The sequence below is a fragment of the Eptesicus fuscus genome, chromosome 5, assembly GCF_027574615.1.
Source record: "Eptesicus fuscus isolate TK198812 chromosome 5, DD_ASM_mEF_20220401, whole genome shotgun sequence".
NCBI lineage: Eukaryota > Metazoa > Chordata > Mammalia > Chiroptera > Vespertilionidae > Eptesicus > Eptesicus fuscus.
The window spans coordinates 9,248,165-9,267,825 of NC_072477.1; the positions used below are offsets into that span (position 1 = coordinate 9,248,165).

Sequence of the window (19,661 nt, forward strand, 5' to 3'; positions counted from 1 at the left end):
TCTAACTCTTAACTAGATCTGGCATTCAAAGTGAGGTTTCTTGGAATCTTAACCATTACCTAAATAATTGCTTCTCATCATTTTAGGAGTTTAGACTTAAATCCCAACTGATTCATTTAGTTTTCAAGCTCCTAAAGGACTAATTTAATTAAATTTGTGTGATTTTATTTTTAATCAAATGATCTGAGGTTGAACAAGGTTTGGCTCTGAGAGAGAGAGTAAAGGAAGTAGCAAGGTGAAGAATTAACCTGGGTCAGTAAGAATTAACTCTTGGTTTCTTAGAACTTTTGAATAACCAGGTTTCTATTTATATATATATATTATATTTTTTTCTTTATTTATTTTTTTATATTTTATTGATTTTTTACAGAGAGGAAGGGAGAGGGATAGAGAGTTAGAAACATCGATGAGAGAGAAACATCGATCAGCTGCCTTTTGCACACCCCCCACTGGGGATGTGCCCGCAACCAAGGTACATGCCTTTGACCGGAATCAAACCTGGGACCCTTCAGTCCGCAGGCCGACGCTCTATCCACTGAGCCAAACCGGTTTTGGCTATTTTTTCTTTATTGATTAAGGTATTACATATGTGTCTTTATCCCCCCACTGCCCCCCCCAACCCCCACTCATGCCCTCACCCCCCTGGTGTCTGTGTCCATTGGTTAGGCTCAAATGCTAGCATACAAGTCCTTTGGCTGATCTCTTTCCCCCTTCCCCTCCCCTACCTTCCCTCTGAGGTTTGAAGGTCTGATCGATGCTTCTCTGTCTCTGGATCTGTTTTTGTTCATCAGTTTATGTTCATTATATTCTATAATGAGTGAGATCATGTTATTTCTCTCAATAAAATGTCTTTTTTTTCTTATGGCAAAACATTTTATTTTTCACTTTAGGAAAACCACATAAGCCAAAAGAACATAAAGCTACAATCCCACCCACTCTCAAATAATCTTTTTTGTGTGCCTTTACATGCTTCTATATATTTGTGTACGTATTACGTATATATATTTTTAAAGCAAACTAGAGATTATATATTCATACTGTTTTATAAACTGCTTCTATTACTTAATATGAGTATCAGTACAAGTTAAGCCATGTGTTCCTGCAATATCATTTATGGCTACAGAGTGTACCATTATTTGGATTGCCATAATTTCTTTAAGCCAGTCATTTATTATTGGACATGTAGAGTTTCAACTTTTCAAAATTACTAAGAGTGCTATCATATCTCAAGATAGGTATTTTTGTGTTGATGACAAATTATTTTCTTGGCATAAATTTTTAGAAATGGAAGTTTGGTTCAAATGTTTTTTTAAAACTTTTGAAATGTACTGCCAAATAATCTTACAGAAAAATAATGTCTATTTATAGTTCCATTTAGTGATATGCACATCTTTAAAAAAATTTTTTTAAATATGTTTTTATTGACTTTAGAGAGAGGGGAAGAAAGAGGGAGAGAGAGAGAGAGAGAGAGACATCCATATGAGAGCGAAACATCTATTGGCTGCCTCCTGCACTCCCCTTACTGGGGTTTGAGCCCCCAGCCCAGGCATGTGCCCTGACTGGGAATCGAACCAGCAACCTTTTAGTACATGAGAAAGCCCTCACCCAACTGAGCCACACAAGCCAGGGTGATATGCACATCTTTTAACTTATTTTTTTTACCATGTATGATGCTGAAGGAGATAGTAAATATATCTGTTTGCAAAGAAATTGTGGGCCAGTAGAGACAATACTTCTGAGAATGAACTCCACCCTCACATTATAGGGTATATTATTATGCCTTCAGGCTCAGAAGGAAAGCTTGTTTAAAATGAGAATGAGACTAATGGATGATCATTTGTGTATGTGTTTCACAAAGGCAGAAATGCCAAAACATCCTCAGACTATGAAATTGATACTTTTCCTTTAAATTTTCAGGCCCTTGTTTTCTCTAATTAAAACTAGTCTCTGCCCCCTTTCATTTACCCTTCATAATTGCCAGAATAACCTTCATTGAGTAGAGCTGTGATCTTGTTACTCCTTTTTCCAAAATCAGTAGTCTTATTTCTCACTATCATCTACATTACCCAAACTTTATCATTCAGTTCTTCAGATACAGCTATTTTTCTATTTCTTTCTACTTTTTGTTTATATTCTTTCTTCTACCTGAAAGTGGGCCTGATCCCTGTTTTTCTGTCAATCCCACCTGTTCTTCAAATAGCATTTTCTTCTTAAAGAATGCTTTATTTTTCACCCCACTCCTCAAACCCAAAACCAAACCCTGGTGTGATACTATTTCCTTTGAACCCGCATAATAATTTGAGTCTTTGATAGGGCACTTCTATTTTACTTTAGGGTACAGGTAATGTTGACCCATCTTACACTTTCTCTCACCCAAATGGAATGTAAGGTTCCCGAGGGTAGGAATGATGTCATTTATTTTGTACACTTCCCACAAGCATATATTCTCACACATAGTTTAATAGATGTTCATTAAATATTTTTATATAAGTAATTCAAATCCACAAACCTACCTAACAACAGTAACATGTGGTAACCTGTTAACCTCTTGAGTGACATCACAGCTCATTTAATCTTTACTATCTTTGAGTGATTTTCTAACCAGCAAAGTTGAATACCACTCAGGGACATTTAAGGGCAGTTGTCTCCTGTTTATCAATTTACTGCTCTTTCCACAAGAGGGTGCTACTGGGTAAAGTTCTTCAGAGTAGCTGCTCTAAAAGGACTTTGATGGGCTTCTCGAGTAAGAATTTAACTGGGTATTAAAAACCCAAGAAAGACTATTACAATATTTTGTATATAATAATTATACATTAAGGAAGTACATCAATGACATAAGCTTGGATAGGTGCTATGTAAATCTCTTAGGGGACTCTGATTTATTATTTGGGGCAGTTGTAGGGGTTATTTAATACACACAGAAAGATGATGGTAAAAGATAATTAACTAGTAATCAGAGCAGTTAATCTATGGGCTCACCTTAGGAAAGCTGTGACTTCATCATGATTTCACATGTTAAAAGCATGGGGGTGTCATAGAATTCATTGCTCATTGGATTGGTAGCTGGACAAAATGCCTTCCAAGGGCCCTTAGAACTTAGAATTTTATGATAAATTACATCATAGAGTTGCTTGCTGTTTGTAAATTTTCCTCATGGTGACAATTCTTATTTACGCAATGCTGTCTGTAAAATTGATTGCCATTTAGAGTCACTTTCACAAGAAGGATGGTTAAAAACAGGGAGAACAAAGATCAGAGGCACTCTTCAAGTTTCTTTAATGCAATAAAATATAAGTCATATTCATGGAGACAGAAAGTAGAATTATGGTTGCTGGGGGATTGGGGCGTTGTTTAATGTGTGTGGTGTTTGGCTTGGTAAGATGAAAAAAGTTCTGGAGATGAATGGTGGTGATGGTTGTACAATAATGTGAATGCACTTACTAGTAGTGCCACTGGACTCTACACTTAAAAATGATTAAAATGGTAAATAGTATATATATTTTACCATAATAAAAAAAAAGTAGGAGACATCATCTTGTTAAAGTTATCTAAATATTATGAAGTCTAATTTGCATTTATTCCACTAAAATGTACGGAAAATGTTTCATCTTGTAAAGAGCCTAAATAGAAACAGTTTGACTTTTATTCTTTTTATTTGAAGCCATCAAGCCAATTTGCAGGTAGAGTCATTGCAGGAACAATTGAATGTAGTCTCCAAGCAAAGGGATGAGACTGCCCTGCAGCTTTCTATGTCTCGGGAACAAGTAAAGCAGTATGCTCTATCACTCTCCAACCTGCAGATGGTACTAGAGCATTTCCAGCAAGGTAAGTAGTATGGTTAGTCTCTCACTGAAGAAAAATTATCCTAGTTATTGGAAATTATGGCTTATTTCAGTGCCATTTTAGATTAGGCATGGGATATGGATGTCTTTGAAAGCTTACCCACTAGTAGGGGGGAAGATAAGTAGCCATCAACAAGTTAATTTAGACTGCTTTTATAATTAAGACTAGAGAACATAAACTCTATATAGTAATTATTAAAAATTTAGTATGTCATGAGCTATACTAAGGTAAGTGTTGGGTAACTATAAGTGTAACAAAGAAAGGATGATCACGTGATAACGAGGGGGATACAAAGGAAGAGAGAGGCACTGGTAGAAAAGATGGTTAGGTTTTTGAGATATTGGTTGGAGGTTGAATCCACTTCAAAGAGTTAATCATCAGTAACTGCTGTCCTTTGAAATATTAATGAGCCTGTTCTTAGCTCTTCATCTATACTTTGAGGTAATTACGTTTTCTAGTCCTGGTGGAAAATAATTTTTGGAGACACAATAGTGACTGGAGCAGTTTTACCCTGATAACTGAGTATGCTTTCTCACATCTATCTCCCATCCTCAGATTTACCCCCTTAGATCATTCACCCATCCATTTGTTTATTCATACATTCAGTAATTACTGGCAATGAATTAACTGCTAGTGAGGGCAAGTGGGTGATTAGGGAATATGAGGCTAATGAAGCAACAGGAGTTCTAGTTTTGTGCCTAAAGTCAAACTTTAAATTTGTACATATTTAGGCCTTCAGGGTTACTCATGGTTGAAATGAATTTTAAATATAAGATTTCTCTAGATCTACTCTATATAATACTAAATGGAATATGTGTACAAAGTATATGGTACTGGGGCCATAGGGAAAGCTTTGCCAAAGAGGAAATATTTGGGTGGAGTTCTGGAGGGAGGGAAGAGTTTGCAAACTGGACAAGCTGGAGAAGCAGTTAGGCAGAGGAAACTGATCTCATTACCTTAATTCCATTAACACTATCACTAAGGCATGTGTAATTGTTGAGACATAGGAAGTGTTTTTGTTGAATTATTAAAATTTCAAGTGGTTTAAAATTCTAATTTTATCGCACAATTGCAAAATACTATGTGACTTTTTGCCTCTTTAGAGGAAAAAGCTATGTATTCTGCTGAACTAGAAAAGCACAAACAGCTTGGAGCTGAATGGAAGAAAAAGGCAGAAAATCTGGAAGGAAAACTGATGTCAGTACAGGTTGGTTGAAATAATTTCCCTTGTAAATATTATTTTTTATGAAACAATTTCTTATAGAATCTTGTCTCGGAAATAATCTCCAAAGAACTAATTTATTAAATATTTGAGTAACTAATCTGTACCCCATAGTGTGGTATAATAGTGGACAAGATACTCAGGATTTTCCTCATGTGACTTATACAGTAGACGTAGCAAATATGAGATGATAGGACATTTTCAGTTTTTTGGCACAGATGAGTATTTTAGAGATCACTGAAGGGAAAAAACAAATTAATCTACAATTTTAACTTTATAATTTTCTCTTTTCAACAAAATATATTGGGTACTTTATTTCACATGGATTAAAATAATGTATGTTATCTCATTAGATTTTTCTTTTCCAGAATAATCCTTTAAAATATTTTTATCTTTATTGTTATGCTATATTTCATATATACAAAAATCATACATAAGATGTAAATAAAATGAACCTTCATGAAGAGATAAGACACCAAAGTGACTTGCTTTTAGATTTGGGATAAACTTTTCTAAGTCATGAATTGATGCTGGTGGAAAATAAAATTTGTTTACCTGTTATGTTGCTCAGGCACATTAATATTCCAAATAAATAAAGCCATATTTCCTATAAAGTTTTGAAATTATTAACTATTGAGTGGCTGTAAAACAGTATCCTATATAATAAAAGGGTAATATGCAAATTGATCCTAATGGTGGAACAACCAGAACAACTGTTCAGCCAGTCACTATGAGGCGCACTGACCACCTTTTGGTCCTATTCCCCGGCCGGCAGGCTCCGATCACCCAATGGCAAACGGGGAACCAGGGTGGGTGGAAGGGGATGCGGGTGGCACCAGGCCAAGGCCCCCACCCCGCCAGTTGTCCCACACACAGAGGGCAACCCGTGGCAGGGGCAGGGCTGGCGAGCGGGTGGGAATGGCCAACCTCTCCGTCCCTTCCCCCTGCCATCAGGCTCTGATTGCCCGATGGCAAATGGGGTACCAAATGGGGAACCGGGTGGGTGGCAGCGGGGGGCGGGGCCAGTTGCGGGCAGCCAGGGAAGATGGCCTGATTGCAGGCCAGGCCTAGGGACCATACCCACGCACAAATTTCATATGCCAGGCCTCTAGTTTAGATAATATGTATAAAATATAGAGATAACAATACAGCAAATACCCACATACTCACACCCAATATAAGAAATAGAATGACACCCTTTGAAATTCCTTATGCAAGTTTCCTCATATCATCCCCTTCTTACCACCTCCTACTCCAAAATTTTATGTTTCTCACCCTTTGTTATTTTTTATGGTTTTAACACATAGATTTATATCTCCAAACAATACATTGTTTGGTTTTACATATTTTTGAACTCTGTATTAAGTGGATTTATACTATATGTAGATTGAGAAATTTTTCTGAGACTTGCTTTTTTGCTTAGTATTATGTTCATGATTTTCAGCCATGTTACTGTGTGTTACTGTGTGCAGATGGTTAACTCTTTTTACTACTCTATTCATTGCATAAATATATAATTTATTTACTTATTGATAAAGTAATTTTCATTATCTGCTATGCAGACAGTGTGGTTATGAACTTCCTTGTTTATATCTTCTGGTACACATATACACGGAGTTTCTTTCTATCAGGTGTGTATCTTGATTGGAATTGCTGAACTATGGGATATTTATGAGCAATCAACTTGATTAGATGATGGAAAATTATTTTTTAAAGTAGTGCTTATTTAGTCCTTCCAGTGGTGCGTAAGAGTTCTTGTTCTACATCTTTGTCAGCACTTGACCTTATAAGAATATTTTCACTTTCTGCCAATGTGGGAGGGATGAAGGGCTATCTTCTTATGGTTTTAGTTTGCCTTTCTTTGACTACTAATGAGGTCAAGCATCTTTTTTTTTTTAAAATATATTTTATTGATTTTTTACGGAGAGGAAGGGAGAGAGAGAGAGTCAGAAACATCGATGAGAGAGGAACATCAATCAGCTGCCTCCTGCACACCCCTTACTGGGGATGTGCCCGCAACCAAGGTACATGCCCTTGACTGGAATCGAACCTGGGACCCTTGAGTCCACAGGCCGACGCTCTATCCACTGAGCCAAACCAGTCAGGGCTCAAGCATCTTTTTATTTTAATTAATTTATGTATGTATTTACTTATGCATGTATGTATGTATTGATTTTATTTATTTTTTTGGAGAGAGTAAGGGAGAGAGAGAGAGAGAAACATTGGTTTGAGAACCAAACATTTATTGGCTGCCTCCTGCACACCGGGGGATCGACCCCGCAAATCAGACATATGCCCTGACCAGGAATTGCACCAGCAACATTTCAGTGCACGGGACGACATCCAAACAACTGAGCCACATTGGCCAGGGCGAGGTCAAGCATCTTTTAATGTTTATTAGCCATTTATGTTTACTTTATGGTCATCTCATTAATGCATTTAAAATGTATTTTATCCAACACTTTTAGTTGTTTCCATTGGGTCCAGAGTATCTAGTCTGTCACACTGTTTGAATAGAAGTCAGATATTTTTAAGCTAAATTTTTCAAATTTAAATGTAACATATATTTAGAAAAAGAATAAAATAAATTGGAAGAAACTGAAGAGGGAATTAGTAAAGATAAAAGCTAAAATTAATGAAATATAAACCAAACAATAGTAGAAAGAGTAACAAAATCTAAATGTTAATTTTTGAAAATGTCTTAATGTAGTTTTAAGCTTTAACAATTTCTTAAATATAAACAAAATGAGATTTTTAAAATGTTATCTGAAAACTTATACTTTCTTTACACTAAATTTAGTTTACTCAGTTTGAATATTAAATTTTTAATGTGTACACACTTATGTGTACACACACATATACACTGAGTGGCCAGATTATTATGATCTCTGAACACATAATAATCTGGCCACTCAGTGTATATCCTATATAATAAAAGGCTAATATGCAAATTGTCCCCTCAACCAGGCATTCGACCAGCAGGCAGGCTGGCCAATCACCCATGTCCCCTTCCCCTGGTGAGGCTGGCCAGACCCCACCCATGCACGAATTCATGCACCAGGCCTCTAATACACACACACACACACACACACACACACACACACACACACACACTGCGTGGCCAGATTATTATGCATTCAGAGATCATAATAATCTGGTCACTCAGTGTATATACATTGATATATATGCTATACACACCTGTGAGATTTATTACAAGGAATTGGCATTTTGATTGTGGGGGCTGATAAGCAAGTCAAAAATTAGTAGGCTTGGCAGTCAAAATGGGAAGGTCACAAAATAGGCAGGCTAGAACTCATAGACATGGGCCAAAGCTGTTATCTACAGGTGGTCAGGAAGGAACATCACCAGCAGGATGGACTCCATGGGCAGCTGTCCACAGAAGGAATTCCTTTTCTTTTTTGGGGGAAGCCTCTGGCCTGCTTTCACTGACTTTCAACTGGTTCAATCAGGCTCACCCTGATTATCCAGAATAATGTGCCGTCCCTAAATTAAACTGATTAGAAACTTTGATTATATTTGTAAGATGACTTAACAGCAACATCCTACGTAATAATAGACAAATATGCAAATTGACCGCACCTTCGCTACGCCCAAGTCACGCCCACCAGCCAAGCCACTCCCACCAGCCAATCAGGACGAGTATGCAAATTACCCCAACAAAGATGGTGGCTAATTTGCATATCAAGACAGCGTAGAAAGAAGCCAAGAGCTGCAGAAGGGAGCAAAGTTGCGGAGAAGCAAGCAAGCCGGGGGGAGGAGAAGGGAGGAGCAGAGGCGGGGCCGGGGGAGAAGGGAGAAAAGCAGGCGGGCTGGCGGAGAAGGGAGAAAAGCAGGGGGGCTGGCGGAGAAGGCGGGGCGGGGGAGAAGGGAGGAGCGGAGGCGGGGCCCGGGGGAGAAGGAAGAAGAGCGGGCGGGCTGGCGGAGAAGGGAGAAAAGCAGGGGGGCTGGCGGAGAAGGTGGGGCGGGGGACAAGGGAGGAGAGCAGGCAGGGCGGGGTAGAGTGCAGCAGGAAACCCTATTGCAGGATTTTTCCTGCAACGGGAACGCTAGTCTAGATTATATTTGATAGAATAATTAGGGATTATAGCCTATCCAAGATGACACACCAAAGAAGGTATCACATTCTGATTCAAGATGGTAAAACTTGACCTGAAATTTACACGAGTGAATATTCTAGAATAGCTAAGAAAATTGTGTAAAGAAACAACAGTAAGGAGGGACTTTCTTACTAAATATCAAAATAGAGCCATAAATCAGTATTATATTGAGTGGAGTAGGAGAACAGGTGGAAAATCCAGAAACAGCTCAAGATATATTTGAGAATTTAAAACTAAACCCTAAGCTAAACTAATTTCAATTTAATGGGGAAAGGGTAGGTTATCTAATAAATGATATGGATACAACTGCTTTCTATATGGAACAAAATAAAATTGGACCCTTATCTCACACCATATACAAAATTAAATTCCAATTGTATTAAAGCAAGGACGCTCAACTGGGAGTGGTACTGGAAGTCTGGGGGTATCTTTGGTTATTAGAGTGACTACTACATGGTTCTCTGGCATTTAGTGGTCAAAGGCCAAGAATATTAAAAGTACTCCCATTGAGCACCATTATTTTAAAGATGCAAATATTTTTTAAAATACTAAATTTCTTGTAAGAAAATCTAAAAGATCACATGTATGTAAAGAGGTTTTCACAGAAGAGCAGATCTAGCTGTCCTGTAATCATGAGAAAACACTCAAATTCACTAGTAGTTAGGGAAATAAAAAGTAATAATGTAACATCACTTTATACCCATCAGGCTTACAAAAATTAAAAACATTTGTTACTATCTTTCTTGACTTTCTGTATCTGCTTTTTGTAGCTTTTATTCAGTACTGTCACTTTTTTTTTTTTACTTTTGTCACCATGTTGTCTTTTTGTAGTAGTCTTTTTCTGATTAGTTCCTCTTAACAGAGTATTATGTTGTAAAGTGTGGGTTCTATCTTTGACACTTAGTTGCTTCATCTTGCCCAAGGTCATCAACTGAAATGAAAAGTGTTGATGACTCTAGGAAGTCTAATAGCCCTATGTTTGTGAAATAGTTTTTACATGCTGCTTTTTATTTTTTAAATATTTATGTATGTATACATGTACCCTGGCCGGAGATTGAGCCCACAACTTTGGCATGTTGGATGATGCTCTAACCAGTTCAGCTATCTGGCCAGGGCTTTACTTGCTGCTTTTTTTGTTGTTTGGCGTTTGTTTTTTGTTTTTAATTAATCCTCACCGGAGGATATTTTTCCATTGATTGTTAGAGAGGGTAGGAGGGAGGGGAAGAGACAGAGAGAAACATGGATGTGAAAGAGATGCATTGTTTGGTTGCTTCCCTCAGGTAACTGAGGTAATGCCCTTGACCAGAATCGAACCCACAACCCTTCAGTCTGCAGCCGATGCTCTATCCACTGAGCCAAACCAGGTAGGGCTACCTGCTGCTTTTTAATGAACTTTTCTTCCTCAGGAGCGTTTGGATGAAGCAAATGCTGCATTGGATTCAGCATCAAGACTCACAGAGCAATTAGATTTAAAGGAAGAACAAATTGAACAACTTAAAAAACAAAGTAGGTTTTTTTTTTTCTTTTCCTTTTTTTCTTTTTCCTACAAACTAGTACTGAATCAGTTGTAACCTTCCCCCGTGCATTGGTACAGTTGAGTGAGACCAACTTCCTTTGGTGGGTGACTTCCATTTCCATCTCCCATTAACCAATTTGCTTCCATTTGAATATGGTCCTAGTGAAATCAGACTCATAAATTGGCCCTGGCTGTCCAGTTAATTTTCCTTGGTATTGAGGCAGTCCAGTTGTGTGGGCTTGACCCTGTTGACCATCAAGGGGATTAATTTGATTTACCTGATTTTTATGTTTATGACTTCTCACTAATCAGTCCTACTTAAGAATAGCTTAAAGGGAATTAAAGCCATCCTACTTAAAGCCATCCTACTTAAAGCCATCTGATGTGTTAGAGAGTGCAATATCATCAAGTAAAAGTAAATTTTTGTGTAATGAATGTCTGAGCATAAATAGCTTTTTATGATTATAGATGGTGCTTTACATAACGGCCACTCATGTATTTTTTGATGCTTGTAAGGTTTCTCTTAAGCTTTGTCAGTTCACTAAGTTGAGTCCTGTGTTTAGGATTATGAATTGGGTCTCAGAAAATCAGGTGGTTCTTAAGTGCTTTGTAGAATCTAACTTCTGACAAGGCTGGCATGTGCTCATTTAATCTCTGATTTAAGGGTCCCCAAGAAGTTGAAGCTATTCTAGGGCTGCATTTTGTAGGTAACAATGTAAGATTGTCTAAAGGGATCTAGAAATGCAGCAACTTTAGGTGTCTGGGTTAGTCATAGTAGCACCATAGCACATAATTAACTTTTCCCTTGGTCAAAGTTCATGTACCACCTAAAATAAAATAGAAATTAGAAACAGGCAGAAGTAGAAGGAGATGGCACAGCAGAGATACTATCAGACAACAGAAACAGGACTTGGAGGCTAAGGAGGCAAGCAGACAAGAACCTCTGAAACAGGATACCAAACAACCAGCCAGAGTAAGTGGGCCTACATCCAGCAGGAGTCAGGAGATAAGAGGTTTTTAGGAATACAGAAAATCATAAGGTAGATCAAGTGAGGTCATTTCTCTCGAAATAACTTCATTCGGAGGCAGATTACTGGCTAACTAAAAGTCCTCCTTTTACTTTGTAGGACTTGGCTAGCCTGGGAGTTCTAAATGTTTCAGAGGGCCTGGAAACTGGCAGCAAGCACACAGTTTTATATTGAGCACCATGGATATTTTATATAACATTTACTGTATATTAAGTCTTATTTCTTTTACTCTGCACAGCAACTTTAAAGTAGGTAGTACTAGTTCCATTTTATAAGTTAAAGAAGCTAAAATTTGAACTCTGATGTTTTACCCTTGGCCAAAGTTCATGTTCTTTTCATGTTACGTCTTTCTTCCTGTCAGGAAAATGGCTTTTTATAGACTGACTTATATTTGTTCTGTATATCTCCATCTCCTTTGAAGAAGGACAGTATCCTCTCTGTTGTACCCTCAATGTTGAAATGGTTGCTTTTATCTGGAGACAGTATTTATTGGGAAAATTAGGTTGAAGGCTAGTGCAGCTACAGCATTATCTGGAAGACATGAGCAACTCAGAGGGGACACACTGGCACCCAAGGGATTAGCCAGAGAATTGCTATCTTAGGGTAGGGCTAACTAATGGAGGTGAAAAGCAGTATTCTGAACCAACTCCTCGGTCTGTGACAGCTCAGTGTTGTATGTCATGCTGTTAGAATGTCTGAAGCCACATCCCCTTTTAGACATCTACCTGAGTTATTCTTATCATAGTTGATAAATGTCAGAATTCCTACACTACTTAGTACTTATTCAGGCACCCATTTAAGCTCTCAGTAGTAGATTTTCAGGTTATAAATGACAAGGCTTAAGTGGCCTAGGTCCCTATTCATGTAAAAAAATTACAATTAATATTCATTGTAAATGTATAGTAGCTTTGAACTTATTTTGTGGAGTCAATATTAGCTGTAGAAAAAGCCCTAATTATGCTTATACAACTGATATTTGAAAGGGCAGGCAAAAGGCCAGTACTGCATAGACAGGAAGTAGGGAGTAGAGAGAGTTCTCTTACGCCTTTAAGCTATTCTTGCCATTTACACTCCTCTTAACATTCTGTTTTCTTTTATTACCTAAGTACTTGATATTGCTTTTATATCTCTAAACTCAAATGTGATTTTATTTTCTCAAAGCTACACTCTTGATTTGATAATATAAATAAAACTTTGATTGGCTTGGTTGTTTCAAAAGAATCATTGTATATTTTCTTTCACAGATCATTAAGTACTTTAAATGTTGATTGATGTTGTAATACTGTACTTTATTTTTAACACAAAACTTGGCCAGACAGCAAAAATATTTGCCAGGAGAAACAAGTTTGAAAAGGACAGATTGGCTTTTGTTGCAAGAAAGTACATAGAGACTTGAATCGTAGAGGCAAAGTATTGTTTTATTTCTAAGCATATGTGGACTGATGATTAGTTGATATGCAGTTTCAACATTTAAACAATATTAGGAAACTCATTTTAAAAAGTGATATTTTATTCAAAATGCTGATTATGTCATTGCTACCAGAAATGAGATGATTCAGTCTGGTTAAACATGAAAAGGGAGCTATTGTATATAATACCAGGATTAAAACAGTAATTGTTGATGATTTCTATCATTCTTAGAATACGTAATTGTTAGTGCCATGTACGTGTAACTGTGCTTGTGAGTTCAGGCTCTGGGTGGAAAGTATGAAGATGCCTTATCAGGCATTAAATACTTAAGGACAACCAACTACTTGGCTTCATTTTTGACGCTGTGTGAGAAACTAGATAGGATTCCTTTTTCAAGGAAGTGACACAGAGCACAGGTACACCATAGGTTCATAATTTCAGACAACGGTGCACAACAGTGTTCCTAAGACAGTGCATATTTAGTTCCTCGAGAATCCCATTAAGGGGCAGGAGCATTCCATGGGAAGGAGCTTGAGCAGAGCCCCAAACCCTTCCAGGGCTTTCACCTTGACAGTGTGAGAACTTCTCTCTCATCCCCTACCCCCTAAGAGAAAGTAACAATGAAAGAAAATCCTAAGATGATAGAGGTGCTGCTGTACTTTAATAGATAATGTTGGCTTGTCGAAGAATTAGTGCGTTCCTTCCTTTTAGAAATTATTCTTGCAACATTTTGCCTGAAAATATTCTTTTTCTATTCTTTTCTCCCTCCCTCCCTTCCTCCCTCCTTCCCTCCTTCCCTCCCTCCCTCCCTCCCTCCCTCCCTCCCTCCCTCTCTCCCTCCCTTCCTCCCTCCCTTCCTCCCTTTTCTTGTTTTGTTAATCCTCACCCAAGGATATTTTTCCATTGATTTTTAGAGTGTATCGAAGAGAGGAGAGAAACATTGATGTGAGAGAGAGACATCAATTGGTTGCCTCCCACACGTGCCCCTAACCGGGGCAGGGGTCAAGCCTGCAACCAAGGTACATGCTTTTTTTTTTTTTTTTTTTTTTTTAATATATTCTATTGATTTTTCACACAGAGGAAGAGAGAGGGATAGAGAGTCAGAAACATCGATCAGCTGCCTCTTGCACACCCCACACCGGGGATGTGCCCGCAACCAAGGTACACGCCCTTGACCGGAATCGAACCTGGGACTCCTGAGTCCGCAGGCTGACGCTCTATCCACTGAGCCAAACCGGTTTTGGCAAGGTACATGCTTTTGACCAGAATTGAACCTGGGGGTCAGCGCTCTATCCACTGAGCCAAACTGCCTAGGGCTGAAAGTATTCTTTTTCAATATAGTTCCAAAGACTTAATTCACATGCCACCCTATTTTTTATTGATTTTTTTTTTAATGAAACAGGTAGGTCAGTATCACTCATAATTATTCTGAGTTGATCAGAGTTCATAATTTCCATGGAATTGTTATTCATGAGAAAACACACACCTATGTAAACCTAGACTACAGTGGAACCATTGAAAGAAGTGTTATCTTGCTGTGTTTATGGCCAGCTTGGACGTTTTTCTTTTTCTTCTTTCACATCTTGTTCTTTACCATCATTCTTAAAATAAATTCCTGCTTAAATGAAGATGATGGAATAAAATTGAAATGGAAAGAACAAAATAGTTTTTGTTTTAATAACTATTATTCAAAAGGGTGGTGAATTTTGTGGTACACAAAGAAAAATAAGTTTTCATAAACAGTGCAAGTTTAGATTCTAGCATTGGGAAAATCTTTTAGCCTGTCTGCTAGTTTATACCCATATTTTAAAGGGCTCCATAACTGGTTGTTGTTGTTTTGTTGTTGTTTTAGGGAATGTTTGGTCACTGCTTTTAAAAAAAGTCTTCTATGAGTTGAGAATGGAAAATTGCTTTAGTGTTGTTTTTTTTTAAAGAAAATCTAGAAGAAGGTAAAAATGAGACCCAGTAAACCTGCTGTAGAATGAAGTATAAAAACATGAGTTAAAACTACAAATATAAGAGAAGTTTACAGTATTTTTTATGGAACTACGTTTTGGGTGCTGGATGGTAGAGTTTTTATTTTAAATAAAGACATTCCGTTTTCCAGGACATGATTTATATAAGAAAACATATAATGTCCTGTTGAACATAGGCCAAATACATTCCCAGACGCTTTGTTACCCAAACCTTTTGAGGGATTTCTTTATAGATGTTTTTGGCAGAAGTGGTGATTTTAGAGGAAACATATAAGAAATACCAGATGCAGTTTTCTGAATTGCCATAAATGGTTAAAAAAGTTATTTATGACGATATAAACATCTGGGTATATACTACACAATGCCAAAATTTTAGTTGAGAAAAAAGTTTATATCAGTTAGATAAATAATTAAGCCCTTTTCAATTTAATGGTTATATTTTTACATGTGTGTTTTATTAATTCTTATAAATATAAAGGAAAAAGTTAATTATGTAGAGATGAGTGTTTTGAATTAATGTTTTGTGTATTTTCCCTCATATGTATGAATAATTCAGAACATAAATCATTTATTCCTTTTGTCCAGTGTTCTGTTCTTCCCAGCTAGTCTCCCCTCACACAGAAAAATCACTCATTTATTCATAAAAAATTCATTGTTTTCTGTTGTGTACCAAGCACTAAAATAGGCACTAGAGATACGGGACAAAGGTCCTACCTTCAGAAAGTTTACTGTCAGGCAAAAAGGGGAAGGCTACATGTAATCACATACAGGCAACAAATTGTTTACAAAGGAATGAGCAATCCATTCTACTTGGTAGACGTGGTATGGAAGGGTAGGAAAGACCAGTGAAGGGTATACTTGACCTCACTTGAATGATAAATAGGTATAGCCAAGCCAACAGGGAGTTGGGGAAGAACATTCTTTTTTTTTGTTGTTTTTTTTTAAAAAATGTTTTTATTGATTTCAGAGAGGAAGGGAGAGATAGAAACATCAGTGATCATTGCTGTTTTTATGATGAGAGAGAATCATTGATCAGCTGCCTCCTGCACGCCCCCTACTGGGGATTGAGCCCACAACCGAGGTATATGCCCTTGACTGGAATTGAACCTGTGACCCGTCAGTCCCCAGGCCAATGCTCTATCCACTGAGCCAAGCCGTCTAGGATTGGGGAAGAACATTCTAGACGGAGGAATTCATGGGAAGCTATGTGACATAATCTGGAAACTGGCTAAAGGTCTGGTGAACTAGTAATGACTAAAGGTGTGTGTGTGTGTGTGTGTGTGTGTGTGTGTGTGTGTGTGTGTTGTGTGTGCTAGTGGACAGAGGTGGAAGTGGGTTGCTATGTGAAGAAATAATCTTAAGTGTGGATCAAAACACAAATTGTAAACTAGGCCCAAATTATAATATGAAAGAGCAAATAGGACTGAGTAGAGACTATGGTGAATTGGAGAGTTTCTTAGAGGGGGCAGAAAATGCTCAGCTCCACTCAGCTGTTGCCGGGCAGGAATGTGGGGCCAGTGTTGGTAGATCTTCAGCTCTTTCAAGAGACACCGGACATGTAGACTTTAATGTGAAATATTTCATTTTTTTATTGTGACACCTAATTCAATTTTTTCTAAAAACCCTGTGTTGGCTGAACATAACCTTTTGGGGTCAGAGTTACTCTGTACTGATTTGCAACAGGGGGCTTTCAGGAATGAGGTGAGGTCCAGTCTGCGGCTTAGAAAGCCTTTTGTCATTGGTATATTTTCTATAGTGATAATGATATTCAGTAAGTGGCAAGATTATTATAATGACTTTACTTTTTTTGGACAAAATTGCCTTCCTTTTTGGGGGACATAGCTGGACTGTGTAAAGCTTTATAAATTAAATATAATTTGACTCACATTTAAAAAAATGTTTGTTTTGATATGGAAAGTGCTGTACAAAATATCAGATTTCATACTGAAAGATTGTAGAGAGAATAAATTTGATCTGGTCACATTAAATATTTATATAAAATATCTTTCAAATGCACATAGTAACTCTAATTTAACTGTACAAATAATCCAGTAGACCTGAACTTTGCTATTTCAGTTAAATTACTGATTCTGATTTAGTAATAATTATAATTATGGAACAAGAAAATATTCGGCATGTACTCTACCCCTTAAAATTCTGTCGGATATGTTGAAAGAATTGAGTTAAAAGACAAAGCAAACTGTCTTCAAATATAAATAAATTATAAAATGCCCTTTAATTTTTTTATTTTTTTTTAATCCTCACTGGAGGACACGCTTTAGAGAAAGGTGGTGGTGGGGGAGAGAAACATCAATCCGTTGCCCTCTGTATACACCCCTACTGAGGATTGAACCCACAACCCAAGTATGTGCCCCTGCAAGGAATTGAACTGTCTACCTTTCAGTGCATGGGATTGACGCTCCACCCAACTGAGCCACTCTGGCCAAGCTTTTAAAAATATTATTTGGTGCTATAATGAAAATGATCTTGTATAAGTTGAAATTCTGTAATAAGAAAGCATCTAATTGCTAGCTTTTGCTTTGATTATATTTAATTAAATGAAGAGGTAAATTTTCTTATATCAGCTTTAATATATTAAATTTAAATTTCTTTTTTAGGTAGCCAGTGCAAGTAAGACACAAGACCCAGTTTATTTACTGAAATATCTATAAGTAGAATAATATTTTTAACATCTTTTCTTCCTTCTTTTGATTCCTTTGCCTTGGTTTGTAAAGATGACAAGGCAAAATGGAGGGAAAATATCAATGTTAATGTTAACCAAAGTGATACATATTATTGGACAGAGGTGGAAGTGGGTTGGTTAGGGCTAGATTGAGAGATGATATTTTATGAAATCAGATGAATGAGTACTTATGCTTTATATAGTACTTTTCTGTTTAGAAAAGTCACATTTAATCACTCAGACTCTCTAAAAATCCTTGGAGATAAACATGCTCTTTTTATAAAATAGGCAACAAACTCTGACCCTGGTAACAGAACCATGATTCATACCCAAGTCTTGTGACAGGACCATAATTCATATGCAGGTCTTCTGATTCTCAAGTCCTTCTCCAACCACCATTCTCTTCTAAGTCAGGTGACTGTTAACACTGACTTGAGTCTAGTCCAAGAGAGCTTACTCATGAAGTAGCCAAATGACTTAATTTTATGATGTTCTCTGAAGACGGTGTTACAGTGCAGTGTTACTAATCATAAGTAAAATGTAAAGTTATGATGTACTAATCTTTTGTAGTCAATTGCATTTTGTGTTCAGTTTTGATTAAATCAAGTGGTGAAGGTCCTGGTGCCATCTCTAGGCATTATCGAGAAGAGGCTCTGATGTGGCAGGTTTTAGGATGTCATCTTTTCAGAGTAACTCTCCCCTAAACTAGACTAAATCTTAGACTAAAACTAGACTATTGCTCAACCTTAAAGTGTACCTATTGCCTCCTCTCTCTCTCTCTCTTTATTTTTAACTTCCAAAGTATTTTTTTGGCATGTTAGATTATTTCACAGGGATATTGTATTTGGCTAAAAACCCATTTCTGAATAACCATGTTTTTGCCTGCCCATATAAATACAGTTCTGATTTCAAACTGTGGTTTGAATTAGTGTTCAGTTTTTGTGGAGAAATATTCAGAATCTCTGATGGGAGGAGAGCAGGGTGCCTGGAGAGAAAGACAGTCTGTAGGGACCCTGAAGTCTGTGCTTTTCTAAACCTTTTCTAAACCTTTCCTAGTTCATACCAACCTTCCAACCTCTTCCCCCAAATTCTGAAGTTTTTATCTGGACTCAAATATCAGAACACATTTAAACTACTGCTTAGATTTAAGTAGTATGCCTACAAGGAGGTGCAGTTATCAGTTCTCTGTCACATTAGCTCCGGACTAGCTTGGATTCTGATAGTGAGTGTAAGAAATGTTTACCCTGATATTTTGGCCTTAAGGACGTTTTGACCCTACCTTTCAGAACACCGATTTTATCAATTTTATATCAATACTAGGTCCCCTACACGTTTTCGCTTTTGATCACGGGGGAGCTGGGTGCCTGTCTGCTGGTGCACCAGGCCTTTCAGAAGCCTCCAGCATGGCGAAGGCTTCTGAAAGGCCTGGTGCCTGAGCGGACAGGCACCCAGCTCCCGCGCTTTTGCTTTTGATCGCGGGGGAGCTGGGTGCCTGTCTGCTGGTGCACCAGGCCTTTCAGAAGCCTCCGGCGCGGCGGAGGATTCTGAAAGGCCTGGTGCCAGAGCGGACAGGCACCCAGCTCCCCGCTTTTGATGGTCCGCGACTGGACGTGAGCTCGCTGTCCCAGAGGCCCCTTCTGTGCCGCAGCACAGCCATGGCGCAGACGCTGAGCTCGCGCCACCGCTGGCGACACAAGCTCAGCGTCCCGCCGGCCCAATCAGCCACCCCGAGTCCCGCCCCCCTGCGCCTCCTGACCAATCATGGGCATAGCGAAGGTACGGTCAATTTGCATATTTGTCTATTATTAGGTAGGATTAATGAATTTCATTAAGAAAAATTATTGACAAACTCTTAAGACAAATTT

General features: G+C 37.9%; 1 protein-coding gene across 2 annotated transcripts in view; it reads left to right on the top strand.

The window, feature by feature from the left end:
• Positions 1 to 19,661, top strand: part of TRIP11 (thyroid hormone receptor interactor 11) — a 67,668-nt gene that overhangs the window by 33,559 nt on the left and 14,448 nt on the right. For both annotated transcript variants that reach the window (XM_008148430.3, XM_028155929.2), the window contains exons 14-16: positions 3,662 to 3,825; positions 4,947 to 5,050; positions 10,590 to 10,689. In XM_008148430.3, coding sequence (XP_008146652.2) covers positions 3,662 to 3,825; positions 4,947 to 5,050; positions 10,590 to 10,689 — 368 coding nt within the window. The remainder of the gene's footprint in view (positions 1 to 3,661; positions 3,826 to 4,946; positions 5,051 to 10,589; positions 10,690 to 19,661) is intronic.